The following is a 19,741-nucleotide window of genomic DNA, read 5'->3' as shown; positions in this document are numbered from 1 at the left end:
GAGAAGAAAACATAATAATAAAAATAAATAAATTGTCCGATTGTCTATTCAGATAGCAGCCGGAAAGACAGCTAACGGTTAGCGGGCCGCAGATGGGCGTTCAGGTAACGTCGCGACAGAGGAGCCAGCCGGATCTCATTCAGGTAGATAACGTCGGCAGTCCGGTTGTGAAGGCCCGGTGGGGCTCCGCGTAGGCAGTGAAACGGGTCCGGATAGGTGACTGCAGCCCAGGAGTGAATGATGGAACTCAGGAGTGATTGACGGAGCTGGCTAGCACCGGAACAATCGATGTTTGCTCCGGAATCGACGAAAGCCGACTGTCACACGGATAGCAGCTAGCTAGCTGTGAGATCCGGGTATGAATGTCCAGAGAGCAGTTGAAATCCAGGGACATGGAGAGAAAAATTGGTCCGGTATGTTCCGTTCCGAGCCGCGCTGCGCCGTACAAAACTGGCGATAGATTTTCGATAGATTTTCGAGCTAAAGGACAGCCGATGACCACAAACCGTGGTTAGCTTCTGATTAGCTTCTGGATTAGCTTCTGGGCTAGCTCCTGGCTAGCTTCTGGCTAGTTTCTGGCCAGCCTCCTGGAGTTTCTGGCTAGCTTCCTGAAGGATTGCAGATCTGAGGTAAATAATACTTTTTTATAAATATAAATTGGTGAGGCTGGTTGCAGGAGAGTGTTTAGAAGATGAGTTGATGGAAAATAAAAATAAAATGTATGTGAAAAAAGTTGTAAATATATATATATACAGGACACGACAAGACGAGGACAAAAGACGTCTGAACTGCTATGCGATCTTGGATGTCAAAAAAGTGTGTGTGATTTTAGCTAAGTGGAAATGAGAAAATCTCTTGATGATGCTCATTGCAATTGACCTGACAAGTAAAGTGCTTTTCCTATTCCATCGTGTTGTGCCTTCTTAGTACAGGGTTTCCCCAAACTCGGTCCTGGAGTTGCTGGGGCAAAACCCAAAATGTGCACCTGGGGGGTCCCCAGGACCGAGTTTGGGGGAACCCTGCCTTAATACACCAAAGCTTGTCCCATACTATCCTGCTTTTCTGTGCCACCGGGTCTGGGTCCAAACAGTGTTCTATCTCAAATACGTTGGGTGCGCTTGGTTTAGCTCACCCAGCGCACCGGACGGGTTGGCACTCGCAGGACTACCCCAGTCGTTTCACTAAACCAAGCTCAGCTTAAGTATTTCAAAGGATAAAAATACTATTTCTACCCAAGTCTGCACCTTAGAGGCTGCTGCCCTATATACATAGACATGGAATCACTGTCCACTTTTAATAATGGAACACTAGTCACTTTAATAATGTTTAAATAATGATTACATACTGCTTTACTCATCTCATATGTATTTACTGTATTCTATTCTACCGTATTTTAGTCAATGCCACTCCTACATTGCTCAATCTAATATTTAGATATTTCTTAATTCCATTATTTTACTTTTAGATGTGTGTGTGTTATTGTTGTGAATTGTTAGATATTACTGTACTGTTGGAGCTAGGAACACAAGCATCTCACTACACCCGCATTAACATCTGCTAAATATGTGTATGTGACAAATACAATTTGATTTGACCTCCCTTATATGGTTTCCATAGCTACTGTTCTGCACTATGAATATGCTATGCTCCTGAACTCTCTCCGTCCCCAGCATACCAAGAGGAGGTCTCTAGAGGTATGGATAAAGGCAGCTTTGAATGATGTTATTTCTTATTACTTAAAGAAGACATCAGATAAATCTGTGCTTATCCGTGCTAGCGACGTGACCACCCTTCTTCTCCTGTCCTCACGTCCAACAGTCTGAGGGACTACGGGGGAGCTGTTACATCAACTTTTTTGTTGTTGTTTTTTTTTTACACAGAGAGAGATGATTACTTTAGTAGTTCCAATGGAACATTTGTAAAAAAAAATATATATATATATATATATATATATATATATATATATCAGGAAAAAGTATTTTCCATTTCCATATTGACTATTTTTCACGTGATTTGTGGAGTCCAGGACATGGTGGTGAACATTATAATGATCTGCGAGGTCTAGAGAGACGTTGAGGTCGCTGTAAATGTCAGAGAAACTCTGGCCTTGGAGGAACAGCTGTCATGTACATATCTACCTCAAGCTCCTCATTCCTGCACATTGATCTGGTACTGGTACTTCCTGTATATAACTCCACATTGATCTGGTACTGGTACTTCCTGTATATAACTCCACATTGATCTGGTACTGGTACTTCCTGTATATAACTCCACATTGATCTGGTACTGGTACTTCCTGTATATAACTCCACATTGATCTGGTACTGGTACTTCCTGTATATAACTCCACATTGATCTGGTACTGGTACTTCCTGTATATAACTCCACATTGATCTGGTACTGGTACTTCCTGTATATATCTCCACATTGATCTGGTACTGGTACTTCCTGTATATATCTCCACATTGATCTGGTACTGGTACTTCCTGTATATAACTCCACATTGATCTGGTACTGTTACTCCCTGTATATAACTCCACATTGATCTGGTACTGTTACTCCCTGTATATATCTCCACATTGATCTGGTACTGTTACTCCCTGTATATAACTCCACATTGATCTGGTACTGGTACTTCCTGTATATAACTCCACATTGATCTGGTACTGGTACTTCCTGTATATAACTCCACATTGATCTGGTACTGGTACTTCCTGTATATAACTCCACATTGATCTGGTACTGGTACTTCCTGTATATAACTCCACATTGATCTGGTACTGGTACTTCCTGTATATAACTCCACATTGATCTGGTACTGGTACTTCCTGTATATAACTCCACATTGATCTGGTACTGGTACTTCCTGTATATAACTCCACATTGATCTGGTACTGGTACTTCCTGTATATAACTCCACATTGATCTGGTACTGGTACTTCCTGTATATAACTCCACATTGATCTGGTACTGGTACTTCCTGTATATAACTCCACATTGATCTGGTACTGGTACTTCCTGTATATAACTCCACATTGATCTGGTACTGGTACTTCCTGTATATAGCTCCACATTGATCTGCTACTGGTACTTCCTGTATATAACTCCACATTGATCTGGTACTGGTACTCCCTGTATATAACTCCACATTGATCTGGTACTGTTACTCCCTGTATATATCTCCACATTGATCTGGTACTGGTACTTCCTGTATATAACTCCACATTGATCTGGTACTGGTACTTCCTGTATATAACTCCACATTGATCTGGTACTGGTACTTCCTGTATATAACTCCACATTGATCTGGTACTGTTACTCCCTGTATATATCTCCACATTGATCTGGTACTGTTACTCCCTGTATATATCTCCACATTGATCTGGTACTGGTACTTCCTGTATATATCTCCACATTGATCTGGTACTGTTACTCCCTGTATATATCTCCACATTGATCTGGTACTGTTACTCCCTGTATATATCTCCACATTGATCTGGTACTGTTACTCCCTGTATATATCTCCACATTGATCTGGTACTGGTACTTCCTGTATATATCTCCACATTGATCTGGTACTGTTACTCCCTGTATATATCTCCACATTGATCTGGTACTGGTACTTCCTGTATATATCTCCACATTGATCTGGTACTGTTACTCCCTGTATATATCTCCACATTGATCTGGTACTGTTACTCCCTGTATATATCTCCACATTGATCTGGTACTGTTACTCCCTGTATATATCTCCACATTGATCTGGTACTGGTACTTCCTGTATATATCTCCACATTGATCTGGTACTGTTACTCCCTGTATATATCTCCACATTGATCTGGTACTGTTACTCCCTGTATATATCTCCACATTGATCTGGTACTGTTACTCCCTGTATATATCTCCACATTGATCTGGTACTGTTACTCCCTGTATATATCTCCACATTGATCTGGTACTGTTACTCCCTGTATATATCTCCACATTGATCTGGTACTGTTACTCCCTGTATATAACTCCACATTGATCTGGTACTGTTACTTCCTGTATATAACTCCACATTGATCTGGTACTGTTACTCCCTGTATATATCTCCACATTGATCTGGTACTGGTACTTCCTGTATATAACTCCACATTGATCTGGTACTGTTACTCCCTGTATATAACTCCACATTGATCTGGTACTGTTACTCCCTGTATATATCTCCACATTGATCTGGTACTGTTACTCCCTGTATATAACTCCACATTGATCTGGTACTGGTACTTCCTGTATATAACTCCACATTGATCTGGTACTGTTACTCCCTGTATATATCTCCACATTGATCTGGTACTGGTACTTCCTGTATATATCTCCACATTGATCTGGTACTGGTACTTCCTGTATATAACTCCACATTGATCTGGTACTGTTACTCCCTGTATATAACTCCACATTGATCTGGTACTGTTACTCCCTGTATATATCTCCACATTGATCTGGTACTGTTACTCCCTGTATATAACTCCACATTGATCTGGTACTGGTACTTCCTGTATATAACTCCACATTGATCTGGTACTGTTACTCCCTGTATATATCTCCACATTGATCTGGTACTGGTACTTCCTGTATATAACTCCACATTGATCTGGTACTGGTACTTCCTGTATATAACTCCACATTGATCTGGTACTGTTACTCCCTGTATATATCTCCACATTGATCTGGTACTGTTACTCCCTGTATATAACTCCACATTGATCTGGTACTGGTACTTCCTGTATATAACTCCACATTGATCTGGTACTGTTACTCCCTGTATATAACTCCACATTGATCTGGTACTGTTACTCCCTGTATATATCTCCACATTGATCTGGTACTGTTACTCCCTGTATATATCTCCACATTGATCTGGTACTGTTACTCCCTGTATATAACTCCACATTGATCTGGTACTGTTACTCCCTGTATATATCTCCACATTGATCTGGTACTGTTACTCCCTGTATATATCTCCACATTGATCTGGTACTGTTACTTCCTGTATATAACTCCACATTGATCTGGTACTGTTACTCCCTGTATATATCTCCACATTGATCTGGTATTGGTACTCCCTGTATATAACTCCACATTGATCTGGTACTGTTACTCCCTGTATATATCTCCACATTGATCTGGTACTGTTACTCCCTGTATATATCTCCACATTGATCTGGTACTGGTACTTCTTGAACATAGCTCCATTATTGTGTATTTTAGTTGATTCCTCTGGTTTTAGTTACTATTTTATATTATTACTTTCCATCTCTGGATTGTTGGGAAAAGTTCGTAAGCAAGCATTTCACTGTACACCAGTTGTATTCGGTGCATGTGATACATTTCATTTTATTCTCCCATAAAACCCCTCTTATAACGTGACAACACAGAGTCACCCAGGCAGACGATGATTCAGAATCCATCAAATTGCTAAATGAGCAATTTATGAAGTGCACCTCACCTTCCTGCTCCTCCCCCCCATTGCCCTTCGCCTCCTCCACACAGACCATCACCATAGATTGGCATTGATAGAGGCAAGTCAAGTGAACACTCAGCCTTAAATGCCTTTGGGTTATTGAGAGTGATGAGACGATGAGGATGGAATGCTCACCGACATTCTGGAACTGACACATCTTACTGGCTAATATTGCTGCCATTCTACTGGCATTTTATACCTTTTTATTTAATGTACTGAATTGAACTATCTTTTATAAACAACATCTGTTTACCCCACTGACTTAATTATCCCATCAGTCGGCGTAGTCTTCTGCCAGTACATCTGGGTTAGCATTATATATAACTTCCTAACCATTATCACGGATATAAGCTGTTGGGATGAGCCGAAGGCAGACACTGGATGGTCCGTCCAGGGGTAAAGTAAAGTTTCCTCTGCTGCCGTACTGAGGGAAGCTGGGCTTTTATGGCAGTTAACATTTAGCGATTAAATGGTAACACTCTTTGTCAGTTGTTAAATGCCAAGTCCACAGTGTCTGTCAGGCCTGTGGTGCGACAAGGAGAAAAAGTTAGGGATGTGTGGACAGGTGCAGGGGGAAAGGAAGGGGATAGTTGTTGGCAGTATTCGGATGCCAACAGAGCCAATGGGATAGAGAGACCCCTTCTGACACCCCTTGCCTCCCTCCAAGCCCATCAACAGCCCCCACACATCCTGCACCCCCCCCCCCCCCCCCCCCCCCCCAGAAAAATGCCCCTCAACAGCCCCCTACACATCTTCCCTCCTGCCCTGATTGCTAACGGATGGAGCGTTCTCATGGACTGTCATTAATATTAACATTAACAGGAAGTTTAGAAGGATTCTTAAGTCCCAAGCTTTAACAAGGAAATATTTCATGGTGGTTTATGCATTACCAGGTGTTTATGCTCTAATTATATTTAGAATTAGTGTTAAAGTCAATTTACCACTTGTCATCGACACTGCCGTTACCAACCGTTCTAGCATCACTACGTGGTTCTGTGTGATAGGATAAGTCCTGCCATAGAAACGACAGGATAGTGAGTCATTGTTAGGCCATCTGGATGTTAGTATGCAGGCTCACAGAGGCGCTGTGTCCCAGGATGGATCAGGTGTGGAAATACTGCAGATTAATATGATGCAATCTGTGCTTACAAGAAAAGAGATTATGTCAGATACCCTCTCGCAACCACATAAACCGGCATAAACCGGGTTTATCATCTTCTTTTGTTTGGAATGCCTAATACATGACTTGCATTTAACAGAAAAACAGCTGAGTCATCAAGATACAGACAAACAAAATACTAATTTTAGCTATTTAGACTGGAGACCTGGTAAACCTTTAGCTGTTTAGATTGGAGACCTGGTAAACCTGTCAAGCTGTTTAGATTGGAGACCTGGTAAACCTTTAGCTATTTAGACTGGAGACCTGGTAAACCTGTCAAGCTGTTTAGACTGGAGACCTGGTAAACCTTTAGCTGTTTAGATTGGAGACCTGGTAAACCTGTCAAGCTGTTTAGATTGGAGACCTGGTAAACCTTTAGCTATTTAGACTGGAGACCTGGTAAACCTGTCAAGCTGTTTAGATTGGAGACCTGGTAAACCTATTTAGATTGGAGACCTGGTAAACCTGTCAAGATGTGTTAGTGTCAATCAGGAATAATCCATCTACAGTGTAATTGCATGTTCAGTTCCAATACTTATCTCCTTCTCTCCTTATCAGATTTAGCTGGCAGAACCATTAACTGATACAGCTAAGAGGGAGGCGTCTTTAAATTGACTTAGCCTCTGCAGAGTTCCCAACAACCAGATGTTGTGGTTTTCATGGGGAATGGAGAGAGAGCCTACAACACGACTTCAGCTTTTGGACGTCATCAAAGCAACGTTCCATCTTAACTCCTCCTCCACTTTTACTGGATTGGTTGAACAGTGCAGAAGAGAACCTCCCCCGACATATATTTTTCCTCTGGTCAAGACTAGTATATAGGGCGCCTAGTTTTAGGTGTTTATTTTACTCCAGGTATGTCAGGTTAACCTAACCCATATCTAGCTACGTCAGGTTAACCTATCCCCTATCCAGCTATGTCAGGTTAACCTTTCCAGCTACGTCAGGTTAACCTATCCCCTATCTAGCTATGTCAGGTTAACCTATCCCCTATCCAGCTACGTCAGGTTAACCTATCCCCTATCCAGCTACTTCAGGTTAACCTAACCCCTATCCAGCTACTTCAGGTTAACCTATCCCCTATCCAGCTACGTCAGGTTAACCTATCCCCTATCTAGCTACTTCAGGTTAACCTATCCCCTATCCAGCTACGTCAGGTTAACCTAACCCCTATCCAGCTACTTCAGGTTAACCTATCCCCTATCCAGCTATGTCAGGTTAACCTATCCCCTATCCAGCTACTTCAGGTTAACCTAACCCCTATCCAGCTACTTCAGGTTAACCTATCCCCTATCCAGCTACGTCAGGTTAACCTATCCCCTATCCAGCTACGTCAGGTTAACCTATCCCCTATCCAGCTACGTCAGGTTAACCTATCCCCTATCCAGCTACTTCAGGTTAACCTATCCCCTATCCAGCTACGTCAGGTTAACCTATCCCCTATCCAGCTACTTCAGGTTAACCTATCCCCTATCCAGCTACGTCAGGTTAACCTATCCCCTATCCAGCTACGTCAGGTTAACCTAACCCCTATCCAGCTACGTCAGGTTAACCTATCCCCTATCCAGCTACGTCAGGTTAACCTAACCCCTATCCAGCTACGTCAGGTTAACCTATCCCCTATCTAGCTACGTCAGGTTAACCTATCCCCTATCCAGCTTCGTCAGGTTAACCGATCCCCTACCTAGCTACGTCAGGTTAACCTAACCCCTATCCAGCTACGTCAGGTTAACCTAACCCCTATCCAGCTACGTCAGGTTAACCTATCCCCTATCCAGCTACGTCAGGTTAACCTATCCAGCTACGTCAGGTTAACCTATCCCCTATCCAGCTACTTCAGGTTAACCTAACCCCTATTCAGCTACTTCAGGTTAACCTAACCCCTATCCAGCTACTTCAGGTTAACCTATCCCCTATCCAGCTATGTCAGGTTAACCTAACCCCTATCCAGCTATGTCAGGTTAACCTATCCCCTATCCAGCTACTTCAGTCAGTAACTAGATCATATTCCCTCCACTCTCACTCACTCTACACCAACGATAGGGATCTTATGTCAATACATCCATCACTTCCCACCCTGCCCTCCCCCTCCTCCTCCTCTCCCCTGGTCAATAACAAACCCATTTCTGGATCTCCTCCAGAGAGGAGTTTGCACCATAGGCCCGAAACGGATGACAGAGCACTGGGTGTTTAAGCCTGAAATCCAGCCTCTGGGCTCCAGGGGTGGTGGTGGTAGTGGTGTGTGTGTGTGTGTGTGTGTGCATGCTCATGTGTTGTCTCTCTCCAACACAGCTAATTGGTCACCTGATTGCAGTGGGATCAATGAACGACCAGTGCAGGGGCTCTCAGCTCAGCAGGACTCCTCTCTGTCTGACTATGGGGCTCTCTACAGTACTGTCTCTATCTATTTCTCTATGGAGGTCTCAAAGCTCTCTCTCTCTCTGGGCACTGACAGTGTGGGGCCAAGCCTGAAGTTAAAGGTGTAATTGGGGTGTCAGTCCTGTGTGTGGATTAACTACAAAGAGTGACTGGAAAGTGTTTTGGTTTTACAGCTAGAGAACAATATCATTACAGTAGAAATCACGCCTGGCATCTGTTTCTGTGTTTGATAATATCCAAGAACATTAAGCACATTCATATATTCAGAAAACCCTGCCCTCGCGTCTGTGACTTTTTCGCAAACATTCTCTCTCTCCAGAAACCAAACTCTGATGTCAACTGTCAAACTATACTTTATAGAAATGAAATACGCTCATACAGATGTATGATCTTAATTTGATCACTCTTTTGTCGCTAATCGTTTGCCTGTACTGTAGGACATGCAAACTTGTAGTGTATTTGAGATTTAAAAAGGTTTATAACGTTTGTAATTTCCACTTTTCCACTTGATTTGTCCTAAGGAAAAATGTATCAACCCCTACTAAAATGTCCATTAATTATAATCCACATTATAATTTTCACTTTTCTTGCTGCTGCATTTTATTTTACTGCTGTAGAAAACTGGCTCAAATTAAGATTCTACATCTGTACACACCCACATATACTCTGATGACACATTCCATCTTTTAAAATAAATATTGAAAGTGAGGTCCTCTCCACCGTCTCAGCTCTGTGAAAGATTTAAAATGGAGTGTTACAGCAGTGGACTCTGTATTCATTTTGAAACAGGCACAACAGCACACAGCCAAGTCAACGTGTCTCAATGGCACTTTGCATCGGGTGTTCAATCTAGCCATCGTTGCTTTTTCACCTGGATCTCTCACTCACACACACACACACACACACACAAGGGCATTCATCTCCCATGTAAGTGTGTATGTGAATATTACATGTCAGTGTGTGTGTGAATATTACATGTCAGTGTGTGTGTGAATATTACATGTCAGTGTGTGTGTGTGTGTGTGTGTGAATATTACATGTCAGTGTGTGTGTGTGTGTGAATATTACATGTCAGTGTGTGTGTGAATATTACATGTCAGTGTGTATGTGAATATTACATGTCAATGTGTGTGTGTGTGTGTGTGTGTGAATATTACATGTCAGTGTGTGTGTGTGTGTGTGTGTGAATATTACATGTCAGTGTGTGTGTGTGTGTGAATATTACATGTCAGTGTGTGTGTGAATATTACATGTCAATGTGTGAATATTGTTTTACACGGTAACGGCTATATTACGACGGGACTGAGGAGTCTCCACCTCTCCATCCTTCCCCATTTTCCATCCTTCCTCTCTTTTTTATCTCATTACCATTTTTGTCTCCGTCTTCTGTCAATCATTCTATCCATGTGCTTGGATAGAGGGCATTAAAGGGAGGCTCTACATCTGAATATATACACGTGTCAGTTGTTTTTTATATCCTCCTGAAAAAAAAAGGTCTTTCATGGTGCTAATCTTTCTTATTCATTTGGGGTTGAAGCCTGTAGATCACACTTCAATTCATAAGTCTGGATCAACGTAACAGATAGCATTGAAAATGAACTAAGCTTGATTTAATTTAAAGACCACTTTTGAGGTATGGAAACATCTGACAAACGTTCATTTTAGGGTGAACCAACCCTTTAATGATGCCGCCACTAGATCTCCCCTTGTATCCCTTTAATGATGCCGCCACTAGATCTCCCCTTGTATCCCTTTAATGATGCCGCCACTAGAACTCCCCTTGTATCCCTTTAATGATGCCGCCACTAGATCTCCCCTTGTATCCCTTTAATGATGCCGTCACTAGATCTCCCCTTGTATCCCTTTAATGATGCCTCCAATAGATCTCCCCTTGTATCCCTTTAATTAATGATTCTTCCACTAGATCTCCCCTTGTATCCCTTTAATGATGTCGTCACTAGATCTCCCCTTGTATCCCTTTAATGATGCCTCCAATAGATCTCCCCTTGTATCCCTTTAATGATGCCGTCACTAGAACTCCCCTTCTATCCCTCTAATGATGCCTCCACTAGATCTCCCCTTGTATCCCTTTAATGATGCCGCCACTAGATCTCCCCTTGTATCCCTTTAATGATGCCTCCAATAGATCTCCCCTTGTATCCCTTTAATGATGCCTCCACTAGATCTCCCCTTGTATCCCTTTAATGATGCCGCCACTAGATCTCCCCTTGTATCCCTTTAATGATGCCTCCACTAGATCTCCCCTTGTATCCCTTTAATGATGCCTCCACTAGATCTCCCCTTGTATCCCTTTAATGATGCCGCCACTAGATCTCCCCTTGTATCCCTTTAATGATGCCGCCACTAGATCTCCCCTTGTATCCCTTTAATGATGCCCCACTAGATCTCCCCTTGTATCCCTTTAATGATGCCGTCACTAGATCTCCCCTTGTATCCCTTTAATGATGCCGTCACTAGAACTCCCCTTCTATCCCTTTAATGATGCCGTCACTAGATCTCCCCTTGTATCCCTTTAATGATGCTGTCACTAGATCTCCCCTTGTATCCCTTTAATGATGCCGCACTAGATCTCCCCTTGTATCCCTTTAATGATGCCGCCACTAGATCTCCCCTTGTATCCCTTTAATGATGCCTCCAATAGATCTCCCCTTGTATCCCTTTAATGATGCCTCCAATAGATCTCCCCTTGTATCCCTTTAATGATGCCTCCACTAGATCTCCCCTTGTATCCCTTTAATGATGCCGCCACTAGATCTCCCCTTGTATCCCTTTAATGATGCCTCCACTAGATCTCCCCTTGTATCCCTTTAATGATGCCTCCACTAGATCTCCCCTTGTATCCCTTTAATGATGCCGCCACTAGATCTCCCCTTGTATCCCTTTAATGATGCCGCCACTAGATCTCCCCTTGTATCCCTTTAATGATGCCCCACTAGATCTCCCCTTGTATCCCTTTAATGATGCCGTCACTAGATCTCCCCTTGTATCCCTTTAATGATGCCGTCACTAGAACTCCCCTTCTATCCCTTTAATGATGCCGTCACTAGATCTCCCCTTGTATCCCTTTAATGATGCTGTCACTAGATCTCCCCTTGTATCCCTTTAATGATGCCGCCACTAGATCTCCCCTTGTATCCCTTTAATGATGCCGCCACTAGATCTCCCCTTGTATCCCTTTAATGATGCCTCCAATAGATCTCCCCTTGTATCCCTTTAATTAATGATTCTTCCACTAGATCTCCCCTTGTATCCCTTTAATGATGTCGTCACTAGATCTCCCCTTGTATCCCTTTAATGATGCCTCCAATAGATCTCCCCTTGTATCCCTTTAATGATGCCTCCACTAGATCTCCCCTTGTATCCCTTTAATGATGCCGTCACTAGATCTCCCCTTGTATCCCTTTAATGATGCCGTCACTAGAACTCCCCTTCTATCCCTTTAATGATGCCGTCACTAGATCTCCCCTTGTATCCCTTTAATGATGCTGTCACTAGATCTCCCCTTGTATCCCTTTAATGATGCCGCCACTAGATCTCCCCTTGTATCCCTTTAATGATGCCGCCACTAGATCTCCCCTTGTATCCCTTTAATGATGCCCCCACTAGATCTCCCCTTGTATCCCTTTAATGATGCCGCCACTAGATCTCCCCTTGTATCCCTTTAATGATGCCGCCACTAGATCTCCCCTTGTATCCCTTTAATGATGCCGCCACTAGATCTCCCCTTGTATCCCTTTAATGATGCCCCACTAGATCTCCCCTTGTATCTCTTTAATGATGCCGCCACTAGATCTCCCCTTGTATCCCTTTAATGATGCCGCCACTAGATCTCCCCTTTAATGATGCCGTCACTAGATCTCCCCTTTAATGATGCCGTCACTAGAACTCCCCTTCTATCCCTTTAATGATGCCGTCACTAGATCTCCCCTTGTATCCCTTTAATGACGCCGTCACTAGATCTCCCCTTGTATCCCTTTAATGATGCCGTCACTAGATCTCCCCTTGTATCCCTTTAATGATGCCGTCACTAGATCTCCCCTTGTATTAAACCATGTCATTACTTTTGATCAGATACAATATCTGATATGCTTATCACGTTGAATGATCGTCTCCATTGCTGTTTTCACAGGTACCCACCAGCACAACTACAACCATGTGGTTCTAGGTAGCCCAACACGCACCCATAATGGTAAGGACAGCTAACAGCACTGCACCCAGACACAGGGTTATGTTACAGTATCCACTGCAGGATAGGCTACGACAGAGAATTCATGCCCAGTACGTTACTTAGTGTGGATATTGAAAACAGAGCCACCGAGTTATTTATACAGAGACAAATGGCCATTCTCCTGAAAAATCAAGCCCCGGTTTTGGGAATTCACTTTAAAACATTCTTTATACTGTACAGTATGCTACTAATGATACCAGCCTGCTCATCGATCTCTCCACATCCATTCTCTTATATCAATTTTTTTTAATGAACTATAGAATCATAGAAGTGTTACATTTCATAACTATGACAATGTATTCCTTTAAACAGAGCGAATGAAAAGCCATTTAACCTCGGCCTAGCCTCTGTCTGTCACCTGCTAAAGGGAAATACGATCGGCTGGACATCAAGCTAGTAGCATCCTGTTAAGGTCAGGGCATCTCGGCTATATGGTTCTACCACAGAAACAGGTTCCTCCTGAGATGATTGACCCTGTCATTATAAGATTCTATTCTAACCTTCTGCTCTCGCTGAGGATATCAGCCCCGGTTTCATTACAAATGGAATTTAGGGATTTTCTGATACCAATTGTCTCTATTCATTCACAAGAGCCGGGTTTAGGGGCTGATGGAGAGATATAAGGAAGCTGGTTTCACAAGGACAAAGGGTGAGAAGAGGACAAGGAAGAAAGAAAAGAAGAGATAATCCACTGCCTTTGTATTTGTTTAACATTGGATTGGCCTCTTTGGCTTGTATTCTGATGTTCAAGCGTTGGCTCAACCCTGCGTGGAAGCCTCTCCCCTCTAGGACTTCCGCTGGGTTTTAAGGAGATGCTGTAGTCGCGAACACTTCTCCTCGTGTGTGTGACAATTCAACGTGTGATCCATGAAGAAATCCCTATGAAATCTATTGGGAAACAATAGAAATTCATTCCATCAAAACACATCAAAAGGCACACACTTCAATCACAAGCCACATAAAAAGGGCTTGTTGTACCAATGTGCCGTGTTGCTTAGATACACTGCAACCTGTGCTGTCCTCCATGAAGCAACCACTGGCTTTCTGTCAATCAAAGAGGGGATAAAAAAAAACTATGTATTCATTCATAAGGTTCATTATAACTGTATTTAAAGGCACATTAGATAATCGGTCTGTTCCAAATACATACAAGTTGTTGACATCATTAGTTTATTCCTGGACTTATGGTCATGAATGAGGAGTGTGTTGGCTGGGTGTGTGTTGGCTGGGTGTGTGTTGGCTGGGTGTGTGTTGGCTGGGTGTGTGTTGGCTGGGTGTGTGTTGGCTGGGTGTGTGTTGGCTGGGTGTGTGTTGGCTGGGTGTGTGTTGGCTGGGTGTGTGTTGGCTGGGTGTGTGTTGGCTGGGTGTGTGTTGGTGGGGTGTGTGTTGGCTGGGTTTGGTCAGAATGCTGTTTCACACCATCAACATGTTTCTGAACTGTCTGTTTTTCACTTGGGTGGGGTAGCTCACCGATCATTGAGACGTGGTAAGTCACACACACACACACACGCACTTATACACACATAGTCTTATTCACACATAAATCAACATAATTGTACTCGCATTCAAACACACCCTTCCATTCAAACACACCCTTCCATTCAAACACACCCTTCCATTCAAACACACCCTTCCATTCAAACACACCCTTCCATTCAAACACACCCTTCCTCCCACTCGCCCACCCTTCAGCCGTTGTACCTTCCCCAGTACACATTCCTCAGTCGTAATGTGCCTGGTGATTCAGCAGTCTGTTTCTGATTCTGGAGGTAGCTAACAGCATGTCACATTGTCTATTTTCCCTGTGTTGAGAGAGTATGGACAGTGTTGCCCTCCCGAAACTCCTCCCATCTGGCCTTTTTTACGTCCCTCTCGCTCTCTCTCTCTTCATCTCTATCTTTATTCCACCCTCTTGACTATTTCTCTCTCTTTTTGCTTTCCCTCCTTCCCTCTTCTCCTACCCCGCCATCCCCTTCTCTCCTTCCATCTGTATCTTCTCATTCTCTCCTCTTTTTTTTCTCTCATCCCTCTCTCACTTTATCACTGGAGCCTGGACATGAGCCGCACCCTGCTGCCCACTTCTCTGCTGCTCTGCATGACAGACTCACAGCCCACAGGAGAGAGAGAGAGAGACAGAGACAGGGAGGGATGGAGAGAAAATAGAGGGAGGGATAGATAGAGTGGGAGAGAGCAGGAGCTAGGAGAGAGAAGGAGAGAGAAACTGAAGAGGGGAGTTTGAGAAAAAAAAAAAAGGGGTGAAGAGGGTCCACAGTCCCTTTTCCCATCTCTCTCTCTGGCATCACATTATATCAGTCAGACAAGCGTGTCGCTGCCCTGTCCTAGCCCTCTCCCCATTCCACCACTCCTCAAATGACAGCACACAAACTGTCACAGTCAGGGTCACTGTGAAGCAGACATCTGTTGTTTGGTCTGGTATTGTTTTGGGGCCGTTGTCACCTCTCCTGTCACACCCTTTACCTACTGTACCAGACAGTGTCAAATGCTCCCAGAGTGCCTCTTAACCCACATCCCCTAGCCCATCTCCTACTTTCAACTCACCCCCCCCCCCCCCACCACCCAGACTCTACCAAACACTCCCTAAACAAGTTTCTGTCAGATGACCACCTCCCCTCCCTCTCGTACCTCCCTCCACCCTTCCTCAGCAGAGGTGCTCTACCATCGTTGCCTTTGGTCTGACGCCGTATATTTTTTTTAGGAAAACATTTTCTCCCCCTCTTGTTTGTTTTGCTGTGTCTCCCCAGAGAACACTAGGATGAGTGGCATCCTGACCTCACAGACGGAGCCATACGACCTGTCCTCCTCGCGCTCCTTCCAGAGCCTGTCCCACCTACCGCCCACCTACGAGGCCGCCGTCAAGGCCGACCTCAACAGATACTCCTCCCTCAAGAGACTGAGTAGGTCCCGACCACAGCACAGTTCACCATTAGCAGTAACGCTGATAGAGCTGCCACTGCCTCTTTTTAAATGTTCTGCATGTTAAAAATTATACTGCATAAATTACGGCCTGATCTGGCATGTTAAAAATTATACTGCATAAATTACGGCCTGATCTGGCATGTTAAAAATTATACTGCATAAATTACGGCCTAATCTGGCATGTTAAAAGTTATACTGCATAAATAACGGGCTGATCTGGCATGTTAAAAATTATACTGCATAAATTACGGCCTGATCTGGCATGTTAAAAATTATACTGCATAAATTACGGCCTGATCTGGCATGTTAAAAATTATACTGCATAAATTACGGCCTAATCTGGCATGTTAAAAGTTATACTGCATAAATAACGGGCTGATCTGGCATGTTAAAAATTATACTGCATAAATTACGGCCTGATCTGGCATGTTAAAAATTATACTGCATAAATTACGGCCTGATCTGGCATGTTAAAAATTATACTGCATAAATTACGGCCTAATCTGGCATGTTAAAAGTTATACTGCATAAATAATGGGCTGATCTGGCATGTTAAAAATTATACTGCATAAATTACAGCCTGATCTGGCATGTTAAAAATTATACTGCATAAATTACGGCCTGATCTGGCATGTTAAAAATTATACTGCATAAATTACGGCCTAATCTGGCATGTTAAAAGTTATACTGCATAAATAACGGGCTGATCTGGCATGTTAAAAATTATACTGCATAAATTACGGCCTGATCTGGCATGTTAATAATTATACTGCATAAATGACGGCCTAATCTGGCATGTTAAAAATTATACTGCATAAATTACGGCCTGATCTGGCATGTTAAAAATTATACTGCATAAATTACGGCCTGATCTGGCATGTTAAAAATTATACTGCATAAATTACGGCCTGATCTGGCATGTTAAAAATTATACTGCATAAATTACGGCCTGATCTGGCATGTTAAAAATTATACTGCATAAATTACGGCCTGATCTGGCATGTTAAAACTCTGCATTCGTTACTCGGCTCGTTTCTCGACTGGCAAACGTTCATGAGGGATTACACCATATGCCCCTAAAGATGCAACGACACGACACTTTCTCCTGAAAGTGTCATACTATTCATTAGAAGGGCACCAGCGTTCACTACCTTTCCAGAAAGCCTCGACTCTCGAAGGCATAAACAGCGTCTGAATTGAGAGGCCGCAGAAAATAAAAAATGACATGTCGTCCACTCTCCTCCGTAACGTCCGACAAGTCACCGCTTCCTGAAAACCATATACGCCACACTCTCACCGTCTCCCCTTAAACATTTATCTAGAGAGAAGCAGCAATGGCATCAGCCACCCTTTCTTTTAGAGTATTTAACCACATGAATCTCTGATCTGCGCTCTAGCAGCCGCTCTGTAATGATTCAGTGTCCTACGCTGGCTTCTGCAGCCGAATGAGGTCTCATTTCATCATATTGCAGAAGTGTAATGCAAATATTCCTTAAGGCTTGTGTAATCGCATCATAGCTGCCCTGTACTTCACTGTTGGCACGGGAACAAAGGGAGGGATATGAATCTATGGTGCAGGCTACAACTCAAAGTCGGTGCTACTAAAACTCCTGTAAGGGGATTTTTTTTATTCAGACAGCCCACACACACACACACACACACACACACACACACACACCGAGCTCACATGGTGTTTCACTAAACGTTTAACAAAGTAAAGGACCTGAGCCTACAACCGATCTCAACAGCCATCTCTAGAGTGGGTCACCATCATTATACTGATCCTGTCAGCCATCTCTAGACTGGGTCACCATCGTTATACTGATCCTGTCAGCCATCTCTAGAGTGGGTCACCATCATTATACTGATCCTGTCAGCCATCTCTAGACTGGGTCACCATCGTTATACTGATCTCATCAGCCATCTCTAGACTGGGTCACCATCGTTATACTGATCTCATCAGCCATCTCTAGACTGGGTCACCATCGTTATACTGATCCTGTCAGCCATCTCTAGAGTGGGTCACCATCGTTATACTGATCTCATCAGCCATCTCTAGAGTGGGTCACCATCATTATACTGATCCTGTCAGCCATCTCTAGAGTGGGTCACCATCATTATACTGATCTCAACAGCCATCTCTAGAGTGGGTCACCATCATTATACTGATCTCAACAGCCATCTCTAGACTGGGTCACCATCGTTATACTGATCCTGTCAGTCATCTCTAGACTGGGTCACCATCATTATACTGATCCTGTCAGCCATCTCTAGAGTGGGTCACCATCATTATACTGATCCTGTCAGCCATCTCTAGAGTGGGTCACCATCGTTATACTGATCTGATCAGCCATCTCTAGACTGGGTCACCATCGTTATACTGATCCTGTCAGCCATCTCTAGAGTGGGTCACCATTGTTATACTGATCCTGTCAGCCATCTCTAGAGTGGGTCACCATCGTTATACTGATCTCATCAGCCATCTCTAGACTGGGTCGCCATCGTTATACTGATCTCATCAGACATCTCTAGAGTGGGTTACCATCGTTATACTGATCTCATCAGCCATCTCTAGAGTGGGTCACCATCGTTATACTGATCTCAACAGCCATCTCTAGAGTGGGTCACCATCGTTATACTGATCTCATCAGCCATCTCTAGACTGGGTCGCCATCGTTATACTGATCTCATCAGCCATCTCTAGACTGGGTCACCATCGTTAAACTGATCTCATCAGCCATCTCTAGACTGGGTCGCCATCATTATGCTGATCTCATCAGCCATCTCTAGAGTGGGTCACCATCATTATACTGATCTCAACAGCCATCTCTAGAGTGGGTTACCATCATTATACTGATCTCAACAGCCATCTCTAGAGTGGGTCACCATCGTTATACTGATCCTGTCAGCCATCTCTAGACTGGGTCACCATCGTTATACTGATCCTGTCAGCCATCTCTAGAGTGGGTCACCATCGTTATACTGATCTCATCAGCCATCTCTAGAGTGGGTCACCATCATTTTACTGATCCTGTCAGCCATCGTTATACCGATCTCATCAGCCATCTCTAGACTGGGTCACCATCGTTACACTGATCTCATCAGCCATCTCTAGACTGGGTCGCCATCATTATACTGATCTCAACAGCCATCTCTAGACTGGGTCACCATCGTTATACTGATCCTGTCAGCCATCTCTAGACTGGGTCACCATCGTTATACTGATCCTGTCAGCCATCTCTAGACTGGGTCACCATCGTTATACTGATCTCATCAGCCATCTCTAGAGTGGGTCACCATCGTTATACTGATCCTGTCAGCCATCTCTAGAGTGGGTCACCATCATTATACTGATCCTGTCAGCCATCTCTAGACTGGGTCACCATCGTTATACTGATCCTGTCAGCCATCTCTAGACTGGGTCACCATCGTTATACTGATCTCATCAGCCATCTCTAGAGTGGGTCACCATCGTTATACTGATCCTGTCAGCCATCTCTAGACTGGGTCA

General features: G+C 43.6%; 1 protein-coding gene across 4 annotated transcripts in view; it reads left to right on the top strand.

Annotated features, from left to right (window-relative positions):
- LOC110491311 (uncharacterized) overlaps positions 1 to 19,741 on the top strand; it is a 117,233-nt gene that overhangs the window by 87,430 nt on the left and 10,062 nt on the right. For 2 of the 4 annotated variants that reach the window (XM_036946090.2, XM_036946089.2), the window contains exons 5-7: positions 13,195 to 13,254; positions 14,759 to 14,779; positions 16,056 to 16,208. In XM_036946090.2, the coding sequence (XP_036801985.2) occupies positions 13,195 to 13,254; positions 14,759 to 14,779; positions 16,056 to 16,208 (234 nt within the window). The remainder of the gene's footprint in view (positions 1 to 13,194; positions 13,255 to 14,758; positions 14,780 to 16,055; positions 16,209 to 19,741) is intronic. The other 2 variants (XM_036946091.2, XM_021564672.3) reach the window with 1 other exon arrangement.

This window comes from Oncorhynchus mykiss, chromosome 16 (genome assembly GCF_057628025.1).
Source record: "Oncorhynchus mykiss isolate SJ-2025 chromosome 16, ASM5762802v1, whole genome shotgun sequence".
Classification (NCBI taxonomy): domain Eukaryota; kingdom Metazoa; phylum Chordata; class Actinopteri; order Salmoniformes; family Salmonidae; genus Oncorhynchus; species Oncorhynchus mykiss.
This window is presented reverse-complemented; position numbering and strand designations above follow the sequence as displayed.